Genomic DNA, 14,438 nt, shown 5'->3' on the forward strand with positions numbered 1-14,438 from the left:
TCTTCTTCCTCTCCCTCCTCCTCCTCCTCCTCCTCTCCCTCCTCTCCCTCCTCCTCCTCCTCCTCTGGCTTCACCGTCTCCTCTCCTCTCTGGTCTGTTGACACCGTAGCGACGTGCGTCACACCACCTCTGCCACACGTCCAAACAGCAGCAGACTCCAGCCCCATCAAACTAAGCAGACACGCTGTCTTCAACCTGCAGGATTACAGAGCTGCCCTCTCTCCTCTTTCCTCTCTCCTCCCTCTCCCTCTCTCCCCTCTCTCCTCTCCTCTCCCCCCTCTCTCCTCTCCTCTCTCCTCCCTCTCCCCCTCTCTCTCCTCTCCTCTCTCTTCTCTCCTCCCTCTCTCCCCTCTCCTCCTCTCCTCTCCCCCCTCTCTCCTCTCCTCCTCTCCTCTCGCTGGCTCTGCCCCTGACAGCTCAGGTCTTTGCTCTCCAAAGGTGTGCAGCGTTGTGTTCCAGGCACCATCGTTTCCCTTCAAAAGAGCACTCTGCTTTAATTTGTTTTGTTGTACGGAGCTGAGCGTGACCTGCTCACTGTGGCCTGGCTCTGCCAGCGGTGAGACCCGCATAAACACCCCACTGCACCCTGCTCCCTGTCTGCCCCTAACAAACTGCCCTCTCCTGCTCTCTTTGTCTGCCCCTAACAAACTGCCCTCTCCTGCTCTCTCTGTCTGTCTGCCCCTAACAAACTGCCCTCTCCTGCTCTCTCTGTCTGCCCCTAACAAACTGCCCTCTCCTGCTCTCTCTGTCTGCCCCTAACAAACTGCCCTCTCCTGCTCTCTCTGTCTGTCTGCCCCTAACAAACTGCCCTCTCCTGCTCTCTCTGTCTGTCTGCCCCTAACAAACTGCCCTCTCTCTCTGTCTGCCCCTAACAAACCGCCCTCTCCTGCTCTCTGTCTGCCCCTAACAAACTGCCCTCTCTCTCTGTCTACCCCTAACAAACTGCCCTCTCCTGCTCTCTGTCTGCCCCTAACAAACTGCCCTCTCTCTCTGTCTGCCCCTAACAAACTGCCCTCTCTCTCTGTCTGCCCCTAACAAACTGCCCTCTCTCTCTGTCTGCCCCTAACAAACTGCCCTCTCCTGCTCTCTGTCTGCCCCTAACAAACTGCCCTCTCCTGCTCTCTGTCTGCCCCTAACAAACTGCCCTCTCTCTCTGTCTGCCCCTAACAAACTGCCCTCTCTCTCTGCCTGCCCCTAACAAACTGCCCTCTCTCTCTGCCTGCCCCTAACAAACTGCCCTCTCCTGCTCTCCCTGTCTGCCCCGAACAAACTGCCCTCTCCTGCTCTCTGTCTGCGCCTAACAAACTGCCCTCTCCTGCTCTCTCTGTCTGTCTGCCCCTAACAAACTGCCCTCTCCTGCTCTCTGTCTGCCCCTAACAAACTGCCCTCTCCTGCTCTCTCTGTCTGCCCCTAACAAACTGCCCTCTCCTGCTCTCTCTGTCTGCCCCTAACAAACTGCCCTCTCCTGCTCTCTCTGTCTGTCTGCCCCTAACAAACTGCCCTCTCCTGCTCTCTCTGTCTGTCTGCCCCTAACAAACTGCCCTCTCCTGCTCTCTCTGTCTGTCTGCCCCTAACAAACTGCCCTCTCCTGCTCTCTCTGTCTGCCCCGAACAAACTGCCCTCTCCTGCTCTCTGTCTGCCCCTAACAAACTGCCCTCTCCTGCTCTCTCTGTCTGTCTGCCCCTAACAAACTGCCCTCTCCTGCTCTCTGTCTGCCCCTAACAAACTGCCCTCTCCTGCTCTCTCTGTCTGCCCCTAACAAACTGCCCTCTCCTGCTCTCTCTGTCTGCCCCTAACAAACTGCCCTCTCCTGCTCTCTCTGTCTGTCTGCCCCTAACAAACTGCCCTCTCCTGCTCTCTCTGTCTGTCTGCCCCTAACAAACTGCCCTCTCCTGCTCTCTCTGTCTGCCCCTAACAAACTGCCCTCTCCTGCTCTCTCTGTCTGTCTGCCCCTAACAAACTGCCCTCTCCTGCTCTCTGTCTGCCCCTAACAAACTGCCCTCTCCTGCTCTCTCTGTCTGCCCCTAACAAACTGCCCTCTCCTGCTCTCTGTCTGCCCCTAACAAACTGCCCTCTCCTGCTCTCTCTGTCTGCCCCTAACAAACTGCCCTCTCCTGCTCTCTGTCTGCCCCTAACAAACTGCCCTCTCCTGCTCTCTCTGTCTGCCCCTAACAAACTGCCCTCTCCTGCTCTCTCTGTCTGTCTGCCCCTAACAAACTGCCCTCTTCCTCTCTCTGTCTACCCCTAACAAACTGCCCTCTCCTGCTCTCTCTGTCTGCCCCAAACAAACTGCCCTCTCCTTCTCTCTGTCTGCCCCTAACAAACTGCCCTCTCTCTCTGTCTGCCCCTAACAAACTGCCCTCTCTCTCTGTCTGCCCCTAACAAACTGCCCTCTCTCTCTGTCTGCCCCTAACAAACCGCCCTCTCCTGCCCTCTCTCTCTGTCTGCCCCTAACAAACCGCCCTCTCCTGCTCTCTGTCTGCCCCTAACAAACTGCCCTCTCCTGCCCTCTCTGTCTGTCTGCCCCTAACAAACTGCCCCACCTGCAGTCATGGGTCGTCCCGTCAGAGACGGGGCTCAGATTACCGCGTGCTGTGACCCGTCTGGAGCAGTGCCGGGAAGGGGAGGGGCACAGAACGTGACTCCGCCCCCTGGCGCCTCCCTGGGACCCAATCACGGAGCAGGACGCTGACCCAGAGCCCCGCCTCCACCTCTCCGGCCCCGCCATCTTTTACAGCGCTGTCCCCGGTGACAACCACCGTAAAGCGTTTTACAGCCGTGTGTTAAGAGGCTTCTAAAGACCCCTGAAAGCTCGTAAAAAAACCCCCGCCTGGGTGCCGGCCCAGAATGCCTCACTGAGCGCGGCTGCTCCAGCATAGCGGGTCTACGGGCCCAGCCTTTAGCACGCCCGCTACAAAACCTGCTACACAGCCGCCAGCTCTGCGCTAATGACATCGCCCGGCCCATTCTCTCCCCTTAAGGCGGAGGAGGAGGGGGTGGTGCCATTCAGGGCAGCGTGTCATTACCGTCACCCCCTCCAGCCGAAGCACAGCCGGTTTCTGAACTTCAAGTAAACTCCTGTGTTTTTTTTTTTTTGTTTTGTTTTATTGTTATTCGGACGTCAGAGGTCGGCTTTGAGCGCTTGTTGAGAACACGGGACGTGGAGCTCGTTACTGGCTCTGACCTGCACACACACACACACACACACACACACACGCACGCACACACACACACACACACACGCGAACCTTTCATTCACAGATAAACACACACACACGCACACACACACACACGCAAACCTTTCATTCACACACAAACACACACAAACACACACACACGCAAACCTTTCATTCACCGATAAACACACACACACGCAAACCTTTCATTCACAGATAAACACACACACACGCAAACCTTTCATTCACAGATAAACACACACACAAACACACACACACGCAAACCTTTCATTCACAGATAAACACACACACACACACAAACACACACACGCAAACCTTTCATTCACAGATAAACACACACACACACATGCAAACCTTTCATTCACAGATAAACACACACACACACACACACACACACACGCAAACATACACACTCGAACCTTTCATTCACAGATAAACACACACACACACACACACACACACACACACAAACACACACACACACAAACACACACACACACAAACCTTTCATTCACAGATAAACACACACACACACACACACAAACACACACACACGCAAACCTTTCATTCACACACAAACACACACACAAACACACACACACGCAAACCTTTCATTCACAGATAAACACACACACACGCAAACCTTTCATTCACAGATAAACACACACACAAACACACACACACGCAAACCTTTCATTCACAGATAAACACACACACACACACAAACACACACACGCAAACCTTTCATTCACAGATAAACACACACACAAACACACGCACAAACCTTTCATTCACAGAAAAACACACGCACAAACCTTTCATTCACAAATAAACAGGCAAACCTTTCATTCACAAATAAACACACACGCAAACCTTTCATTCACAGATAAACACACACACAAACACACACGCACAATCCTTTCATTCACAGATAAACACACGCACAAACACACACACACAAACCTTTCATTCACAGATAAACACACACACAAACACACACGCAAACCTTTCATTCACAAACCCAAACCCGGCAGTCCGCCCCCCCCAACCAACCTGCCATCGGTGCCTGCTCTGGCTGACTGGAGAACTCCCCAAACACACAACCCAGTGCCCGCAGACTAAACACACACACCCTGCTGTCCCCATCCACCGCACGCTCTCCACCTGGAGGCACTTCAACACACCTGGAGCATCACAGCCCCGGGGTTCAAAGTACAGTCAATCTGAAGCAGTACGTGCATGTTCTGTATCTGTATCTGTATGTGTGTGTGTGTGTGTGTGTGTGTGTGTGTGTGTGAGAGTGAGAGTGTGTATCTGTGTGTGTGTGTGTGTGTGTGTGAGAGAGAGTGAGAGTGAGAGTGTATTTGTCTGTGTGAGTGTGTATTTGTCTGTGTCTGTGTGAGCGTGAGTATGTGTGTGTGTGTGTGTGTGTGTATTTGTCTGTGTAAGCCAATGTCTTGCATCCATACTTGAAGACTGCTGCTCTGAACTCTTGACTTATGATGATGTTACGACAGACAGAGACAGAGACAGACAGAGACAGACCGACCGAGAGACAGACCGACCGAGAGACAGACCGACCGAGAGACAGACCGACCGAGAGACAGACCGACCGAGAGACAGACAGACCGACAGACAGACAGACCGACAGACAGAGAGACCGACAGACCGACAGACCGACAGACAGACAGAGATAGTGAGACAGAGACAGAGACAGAGACAGAGACAGAGACAGAGAGAGAGACAGAGAGAGAGACAGAGAGAGAGACAGAGAGAGACAGAGACAGAGACAGAGACAGAGACAGAGACAGAGACAGAGACACAGAGACAGAGACAGCGACAGAGACACAGAGACACAGAGACAGACACAGAGACAGGGTGTCTTTCCCAGGAGTAAATCTGTGGATTCTCGTGGCCCTGGCTCACAGCTTAAAAGGGCTGACGGAGGAAAAGTCGGATACGTTTCCGCCAAATACGCGAGTGCAAATACCTGGGTCTAAATGAGAGATACAGCCCCCCTCCCCTCCCCTCCCCTGTGTCCTGTGAGGCCCGGCGTTTGACCGCCCCGCTCTGTCTGCTGCAGATGTGGACGAGTGCCTGGACAACAACGGCGGCTGCCAGCAGGTCTGCGTCAACACCATGGGCAGCTACGAGTGCCTGTGCACCGAGAGCTTCTTCCTGAGCGACAACCAGCACACCTGCATCCACCGCTCCGACGGTGAGTCTGCCTGCACACACACCTGTACACACACCTGTACACACACCTGTACACACACACCTGCATCCACCGCTCCGACGGTGAGTCTGCCTTTATACACACACACCTGCATCCACCGCTCCGACGGTGAGTCTGCCTTTATACACACACACCTGCATCCACCGCTCCGACGGTGAGTCTGCCTTTATAGACACACCTGTACACACACACACACACACACCTGCATCCACCGCTCCGACGGTGAGTCTGCCTTTATACACACACCTGTACACACACACACACACACCTGCATCCACCGCTCCGACGGTGAGTCTGCCTTTATACACACACCTGCACACACACACCTGTACACACACACCTGCATCCACCGCTCCGACGGTGAGTCTACCTGCACACACACACACCTGTACACACACACCTGCATCCACCGCTCCGACGGTGAGTCTGCCTTTATACACACACCTGTACACACACCTGTACACACACCTGTACACACACACCTGCATCCACCGCTCCGACGGTGAGTCTGCCTGCACACACACCTGTACACACACACCTGCATCCACCGCTCCGACGGTGAGTCTGCCTGCACACACACCTGCACACACACACCTGTACACACACCTGTACACACACACCTGTACACACACACACACACCTGCATCCACCGCTCCGACGGTGAGTCTACCTTTATACACACACCTGTACACACACACACACACCTGCATCCACCGCTCCGACGGTGAGTCTACCTTTATACACACACCTGTACACACACCTGCATCCACCGCTCCAACAGTGAGTCTACCTGTATACACACACCTGTACACACACACCTGTACACACACACCTGCATCCACCGCTCCGACGGTGAGTCTGCCTGCACACACACACCTGTACACACACCTGTACACACACACCTGTACACACACACCTGCATCCACCGCTCCGACGGTGAGTCTGCCTGCACACACACACCTGTACACACACACCTGCACACACGCACACACGCACACCTGCACACACACACACCTGCACACACACACCTGCACACACACACACCTGTACACACACACCTGCATCCACCGCTCCGACGGTGAGTCTGCCTGTATACACACCTACACACAAACACCTGCACATACACACACCTGCGCACACACACCTACATACACACAGGCTGTGAGTCTGAGTGCCACGTTTAGCTGAAGTCATCCCCGACTGGGTCGGACCGAGCCGTGAACTGGCCGGTCTTTGAGAACGGGGGGCCCGGTCGGTGCTGGGTGACATCATGGCGCGGGCCCCGTGCGCGGGCCCCGGGGTGGGCGCGGCCCCTGACTGTGGCAGACATGCGAGGGGTGCGTGCCGCAGCGCGACGGCTCTTTCCGCGGACGCCGCACCCCTAACCCCTCTGCCCACTCCCGCTGCCCTCTCCCCATTCCGCCTGTCAGCCCTAATTTATGGGCTCAATTACGGCAGGGCAGGGTCTGAATGGGTCCCACTGAGAGTCCGCCTGAATGACAGCACACAGCTCTCTGATCTCAGGGGGAGGACTGATATTCATCTGTTCGCTCACACCCTGGGAATGCAGAGAGAGAGGGAGGGAGGGAGGGAGGGAGGGTGGCAACAGTGTGGGGTTCACTCGGGTAAGTCTCTGTGCCCCAGGGTGGGGTAACAATGTGCAGGTGTAACTCTCTGTGCCCCAGGCTGCGGTAACAGTGTTCTGGGGTAACTCTGTGCCCCAGGCTGGGGTAACTCTGTGCCCCAGGGTGGGGTAACAGTGTGCTGGCTAACTCTCTGTGCCCCAGGCTGGGGTAACAGTGTGCTGGGGTAACTCTGTGCCCCAGGCTGGGGTAACAGTGTGCTGGGGTAACTCTGTGCCCCAGGCTGGGGTAACAGTGTGCTGGGTAACTCTGTGCCCCAGGCTGGGGTAACAGTGTGCAGGGGTAACTCCCTGTGTCTGTCTGTCTCCTAAATAACTTTGGCCTATTTCACCACTTAAATATAGTTGTTACAGACTCCAAATGCCTGTACATTAATCTCACTGTCTGGTTCTGAAGGGGAGCCAGCAGCTCTCTAGAAGTGATGTAACGGAGGTTCTCCTTATCTGACAGGAAGTGAGGTGTTGGGTGAAGGGTGGAGACACAGAGCAGGAAGTGATGTTACGGGCCAGCTTGGGTGGAGACACAGGGCAGGAAGTGATGTATTGGGCCAGCTTGGTTGGAGACACAGGGCAGGAAGTGATGTATTGGGCCAGCGTGGTTGGAGACACAGGGCAGGAAGTGATGTATTGGGCCAGCTTGGTTGGAGACACAGGGCAGGAAGTGAGGTATTGGGCCAGCTTGGTTGGAGACACAGGGCAGGAAGTGATGTATTGGGCCAGCTTGGTTGGAGACACAGGGCAGGAAGTGATGTATTGGGCCAGCTTGGTTGGAGACACAAGGCAGGAAGTGATGTATTGGGCCAGCTTGGTTGGAGACACAGGGCAGGAAGTGATGTATCGGGCCAGCTTGGTTGGAGACACAGGGCAGGAAGTGATGTATTGGGCCAGCTTGGTTGGAGACACAGGGCAGGAAGTGATGTCACGGTCGTGGGGCTGAAATGGCGTTCCGTGGCCTCGTGCGGGCCCAGGGAGGGATGACTTGGCCCATGAGGCAGTGCATCGAACAGAGCGGGTTTTTGGGAACATGGCGTCAGACGTCCCCCCCCCCCCGCGCTCCCGTAAATCGTCTCGCCGGGGGACGGTCATAAATCGGGTCGGCGGCGAGGCTCTCGGGGCGATGAAAGGAGCCGCCGTTGGGCCCGCTCTCCTCCAACCATAATAATAAGAGGGAGAGTCTCAACAACCGCAGGGGCCGAGGGGACCAGCGGGGCCCTTGGACCCGGACCCCGGACATAAATTAGTCTGCTCGTTGGAGCACGGCTCGGTGGGGCAGAGACAACTCCGCTCTGGCCCCGAGTGAGCAGGACCTCTGGGTGAGTCAGCCAGCTTCCCATGGCCGGGAGCGCTTACTGCCAACGAGCAGCCGCTCTGCCCGAGAGCGTGAAGAAGCGGTGTGTGTGTGTGTGTGTGTGTGTGTGTGTGTGTGTGTGTGTGTGAGAGCGTTTGCATGCATGCGTCTGTGTGTGTGTGTGTGTGTGTGTGTGTGTGTGTGTGTGTGTGTGTGTGTCTGTGTGTCTGTGTGTATGTGTGTGTGTGTGTGTGTGTATGTGTGTGTGTGTGTATGTGTGTGTGTGTGAGAGCGCGTGTGTGTGTGTGTGTGTGTGTGTGTGTGTGTGTGTGTGTGGGTCTTTGCTGTCCTGGCGGGTAGCGAAACGGTGGCTAGCGCTGTAGCGTCGTCTCGCCTCTAGGGGGCGCTGAGTGCGGCGTGGCGGCTCCTCGCCTCCAGCTCTCTCTCGTGCCGTCGTGTCCCCCGAACATCACTGTACTTTCAGGGTCCATGTGAGAAACGAGCAGAAATGTACCTCGATCTCTGCGTCAGGTTGTGGTTCTGTGAGGGACTGTATTAATCAATCACCTCCTCCGGGCGGTCCTGTATTCATAACACCTGGGCCTGACTCTTTCACCCGCGTGTCACATGCAGCGCCCCGGCGGAGCGTAGACAGGGGGGCGATTACGTGATCCGGGGCGGAGATTTACCGCCGTCCGTAATGAAGAAAGCCCAGCGGCGATCCTGACAGTTGCCATGGGAGCGCCGCGTCTCCGTGCCAACGCGAGCGGGGACGACGACCGGAACGTTTCTTCCTCCGGTTTCAGCGTTCGCCCCGACGCTCCTGCTGAATATCAGCGGTTCTGTGGGAGACCTTGTCACCGCAACCCCACGGCACCCTGGGTAATGGTCTCTGAACACGCTTGTGGCGTGCGAAGAGACAACACGGACGTCTCGGGCGTTTGCTCTGAGCCGCTAAACCCGGCCGCAAACATCCTGGTCCGTGGGCCGCGTCCCGGGGGCTGGGGTCAGGGGTCAGGGGTCAGAGGTAAACAGTGTGGGAGGAGGGGAGAGCTGTGTTCAGGGATGACACGCAGACTGACTGCATTGATCTCTGTTCTGTGCCTGCAGAGGAGGATTTCTGGGAGATGGTGCCCACCCAGCTGACACGAAATTTAGATTTAGATTAGATTAGATTAGATTGTTACTATTATCCTTTGACACAAAATTGTGTTTTGCCTCTCGTGCCCAAAACAACAGTTACAACAGCTGAGTAAAAGGCCAATATAATACATACAATGCATACACTCACCAAGCACTTTATTTGGTATTTATTAGACTTATTTTTTAAGACTTATTGGTCTTCTGCTGCTGTAGCCTATCCATTTAGAGGTTTGGCACGTTGTGTGTTCAGAGATGCTCTTCTGCATACCACTGTTGTAATAGGTGGTTATTTGTGCTATATCAGCTTTGACCAGTCTGCCTCTTCTCTGACCTCTCCCATAAACAACGCGTATCTGCCCGCAGAATCTGCTCACGGGATGTTTTTGGTTTTTTCACGCCATTCTCTGCAAACTCTAGAGACTGTTGTGCGTGGAAAATCCCAGGAGATCAGCAGTTTCTGAGATACTCAAACCACCCTGTCTGGCACCAACGAACATTCCGCTTAGATCACGTTTCTTCCCTATTCTGACATTTGGTCTGAAACCAACAGCTGAACCTCTTGACCACGTTTACATGCTTTTATGCCTTTAGTTGCTGCCACGTGATTAAAATATTTGCCTGAACAAGCTGGTGTACGGGTCTACCTAATAAAGTGCTCACTGAGCGTACATATTAATCCATAAACTCATACACAAAGCCTAAACATACTCTGGCGTGTACACATACACACACTCTTTGTCATACTTAAAGCACGTACCTCCACAGATACTAAACCGCAGCAGTGCTGTGTGTCAGGTCATATACACATGACACTTTATCTTGGCAAACGATGCGAAGCTAGTCCGGGCAGACAACTCGAGAAGTCGACCGGCAGACGTGCTAACAGCCACCTGGCACCTTCTAAAAAGAAAAAGAAATAAACATAAAAAAAGCTTCCTCCAGTATACTGCAGGTCCTAAATTTCCCTGGGTTTATAAATACTCCTGTTCAAATATAAATATGTGTTTTTTTTAGCGGAAAGGCCAGGTTGGGTTGGCGGGGAGAGCCCTGGCTGCTCAGGGTGCAGGTTTGGCTGTTGCTTGCCGGCAGGGCTGATTTATAAAGCCTGGGTCCCTGCCGGGGCTGATCTGACTCTCTGCGCTGGGCCTTCAGGCCGGGGCTGTGTTGATCTGACTCTGCGCTGGGCTTTCAGGCCGGGGCTGTGTTGATCTGATGCTCTGTGCTGGGCTTTCAGGCCGGGGCTGTGTTGATCTGACGCTCTGCGCTGGGCTTTCAGGCCGGGGCTGTGTTGATCTGAAGCTCTGCACTGGGCTTTCAGGCCAGTCTGACGCTGCTGAGTGTGTGACAGGACCCCCGATCGCCCTGGCAACCAGATACAACTACGGACTGGAAACCTCTGTCGAGCGCACACTGATATTTCTCACAGCATGGAGTGAAAACACACTTCCTCACACACACACACACACACACACACATACATGAACACAGACACACACACACGTACTCACACACACACGTGCACGCACATGTACATGAACACAGACACACACACGCACACACACACGCACACACACATGTACACACACACACACATGTACATGAACACAGACACACGCCGCACACACATACCTGCGCACACACACACACACACACACACACACACTGTCTCACACACATGTACACACACACATACATGTACACACACACGCACTGCCTCATGCACACTCATGTACACACACGCACACTCACACGTTTTCTGGCTGAGAAAGTACGATGTATGAGCCATGCTGCTGAAGGGGAGGGGGGAAGAGAAGGGGTTAAACCACCACATGGGCCTTTACACTGCAGCCTGCACTGTGGAGCACCGTCTCCCATAGGGAGAGAGAGAGAGAGTGTGTGTGTGTTTACAGAGCTATCTGTGTGTGTGTGTGTGTGTGTGTGTGTGTGTGTGTGTGTGTGTGTTTGAAGAGGAGGACGGCTGGGTTGTTGTAAGAGGGGCTCTTGAACGAAGGACATCAATGCAGTCCGTTGGAAGAAAAGCCCTCATTGAAATTCATGGCTTAGTACCTATAGCATGGTACATCTAGCCAAGAAGAGGACGAGACAGAGAGTGAGAGGGAGAGAGATGGAGAGAGAGAGAGAGAGAAAGCGAAAGAGAGGGAGAGAGAGGGTAGAGTTTGTCTGTATGGCAGTGATTCTCTGACTGTATTGAAGCTGGCTGAGGGAGGCTGTGGAATGGTGGGTGCCTGTAGCCTAGTGGCTGCGGTACATGACTGGGACCCACAAGCTCGGTGGTTCAAGGATTACCCCCTGCTTAGTCTAATCAACTGTAAGTCGCTTTGGATTAAAGCGACAGAAACGGTTCCCTGAGCTTGGTTCCCAAACCCGGACCAGTGACCCCTGGAAATATCCCACAATCCCCCACGGGGCCACTTCAGAGCCCGTTGGTCTGGAGCTTCGGGTAACCGGAAGCTTCTCTTCTCTCTCCTCTCCTCTCCTCTCTTCCTTGTTCCTCCCCTCCTCTCCTCCTCTCTCCTCCTCTCCTCTCCTTTTTGGTTATCTCTTCCTGGTTCCTCCCCTCCTCTCCTCCTCTCTCCCTCCCTCTCTCTGCCTGACAGAAGGGGCTTTGTGTCCCTGCAGGCCGGACTAATAACCGGCCGGCCGGCCGCTCCACGTTTCCCGGGGTCAGGCGGGTTTGTGATAACACCACTCGGGTTTCCGCGGCCAGCGGGCACCCTGGGTTTCCTCCAGGCTCCAGGGCAGGGAGAGCCGTGGGCCCCGGCCACCGCCCGATTCCTCCCTCTCCCCCCCGAAACGCTCCCCAAAATCGCCTCCCAAGCTTTTCCGAGACCACCAAAAAAAAAAAAAAAAAAACCATCCGGGATTAAAGACGCAAATCAATTTCGCCCCTACAGTCATGGATCTTCATCGTTCGGACTGTCTTTGCCTCTCCAAGCGCATCGCTCTGTCTTCACCCAAAAGAAAAAACTGAAAACAAAGGAGCATTAGTGTCAGCACTGGCATTCTCTGCGAGGCTGATCAGAGGTGCACTTTTTAACTCATTAAGAACTGGCGCCAATCAAACGTGGTGTGTTACGTGTCTTCTATATTTGGCGCACGTTAGAAACCGTATCTGTTCATGGGGAGGGGGCAGGCTGTTATGGCCAGAAGTGGCTTTTTAATGTAAGTGTGGGGGTGGTTCTGTAAATGGCCGCATCACACATGCAGCATTAGGCCTTGAAGCTCATCCTTTTGATAGTGCATTAGGATGTTTGGAGGGGCTTGGCTAATGGCGTGTTTGAAGTGCCCTTTTTAATGTTGGCTTTACCGCTGATGGCTGTGCGCGGGAGATGGCGTTTACACTGGGAGTCGTGACCGGGAGACGTGGGCTGTGCCAATTCAGCTGCTATGGAAACGGCCTTTTATTTAACCTGAGCAGAGATAACCAGCGCATTTAGTGTAGTACAGGGCACATTACGGCACAGCAACAATATGGAACAGCAGCAATACGGAACAGCAATAATACAGCACTGCAACAATATGGAACAACAACAATACAGCACTGCAACAATACAGCAACAATACAGCACTGCAACAATACGGAACAGCAACAATACAGCACTGCGTAGCAACAATACATCACAGCAGCAATACAGCAACACTTCAGCGGCAATACAGCAACAATTCTGCACCACAACAATACAGCGCCTCAACAATACAGCAACAATACAGCACTGCATCAATACAACAATACATCAACAATACAGCAACAATACAACAATGCAGCAACAATACAGCACAACAACAATACATCAACAATACAGCAACAATACAGCACTGCATCAATACAACAATACATCAACAATACAGCAACAATACAACAATGCAGCAACAATACAGCACAACAACAATACATCAACAATACAGCAACAATACAGCGCTGCAACAATACAACAATACAGCGCTGCAACAATACAACAATCAAGCGCTACAACAATACAACTCTACAACAGTACATCAACAATACAGCACCGCAGCAATATAGCAATGCGACTGTACCACAACAAAACTGCAAAAATACAGCGTCATTAGGGCATCATAAGAGCAATATGGCAACATTTCAGCATCATTTCAGCAACAATTGAGCATCAATTGAGCAACATTTCAACAACATTTCCGGAACAACATATCAACAATACCGCAACGATACTGCACCACACTGCACTTTTGTTTTCCAGTCTCTGGGCTCTACACTGTTTGGAAGGGCAGGCAGTAATAACAGTTTAGTGATTTGCTTGGATCAGGCAGATGAGTCCCTGCTTGTGCCTTATCTACACTCTATGGTATTTACTGAGAAAACGGCTCAGTGGCTGTGTACCTGTTGACCTCTGAAGGCGGGAGTGTGTGTGCGTGTGTATGTGTGTGTGTGTGTGTGTGTGTGTGTGTATATACATGTGTAGGTGTCCGTGTGCTCGCAGGAGAAAAGAAACAAACAGGACAAGCCAAATTTCAGGACTTGTGGCACATCTCCAAAGAAAATGGCTGTTGAATCTTTGTTGGCCTTGCAGCCGAAGCTTGCAGGCACATTTTAATCAGAGCGCCCCTTGTTCTGGCTGGCCGGCCCTGGCATGAAGCATTTGGACCCAAGATGCCCCCCCCCCCCCCCCCCAGAGATGTTTGATATTTCAGTGCCCCCCCCTTGCACTCTCCGTGGAGGTACATTTTCGTCTTTTTAGCATTTGTACCTTTTTATTGCACTTTTCCTGCCTTTATTTGTCAGGGTGATATGCGCTGTAAAACTAACTTTGCGTCCCGCTCCAGGATACCGCCTACCAGAGCTTTGGATCTGGTTTGTCCCGACAGGAAAGATGCCCTCTGTTTTAGGAGGGGTCCTGGGTCGCCCCCCCCCGCTCCCTCCCTCAGCCAGAGAGG

General features: G+C 53.4%; 1 protein-coding gene across 2 annotated transcripts in view; it reads left to right on the top strand.

Moving 5' to 3' along the window:
• The window catches only part of scube1 (signal peptide, CUB domain, EGF-like 1), a 98,527-nt gene that overhangs the window by 19,477 nt on the left and 64,612 nt on the right, over positions 1 to 14,438 (top strand). For both annotated transcript variants that reach the window (XM_061229456.1, XM_061229457.1), the window contains exon 4: positions 5,281 to 5,415. In XM_061229456.1, coding sequence (XP_061085440.1) covers positions 5,281 to 5,415 — 135 coding nt within the window. The remainder of the gene's footprint in view (positions 1 to 5,280; positions 5,416 to 14,438) is intronic.

Source organism: Conger conger, chromosome 19, assembly GCF_963514075.1.
Source record: "Conger conger chromosome 19, fConCon1.1, whole genome shotgun sequence".
Taxonomy (NCBI): Eukaryota; Metazoa; Chordata; class Actinopteri; order Anguilliformes; family Congridae; genus Conger; species Conger conger.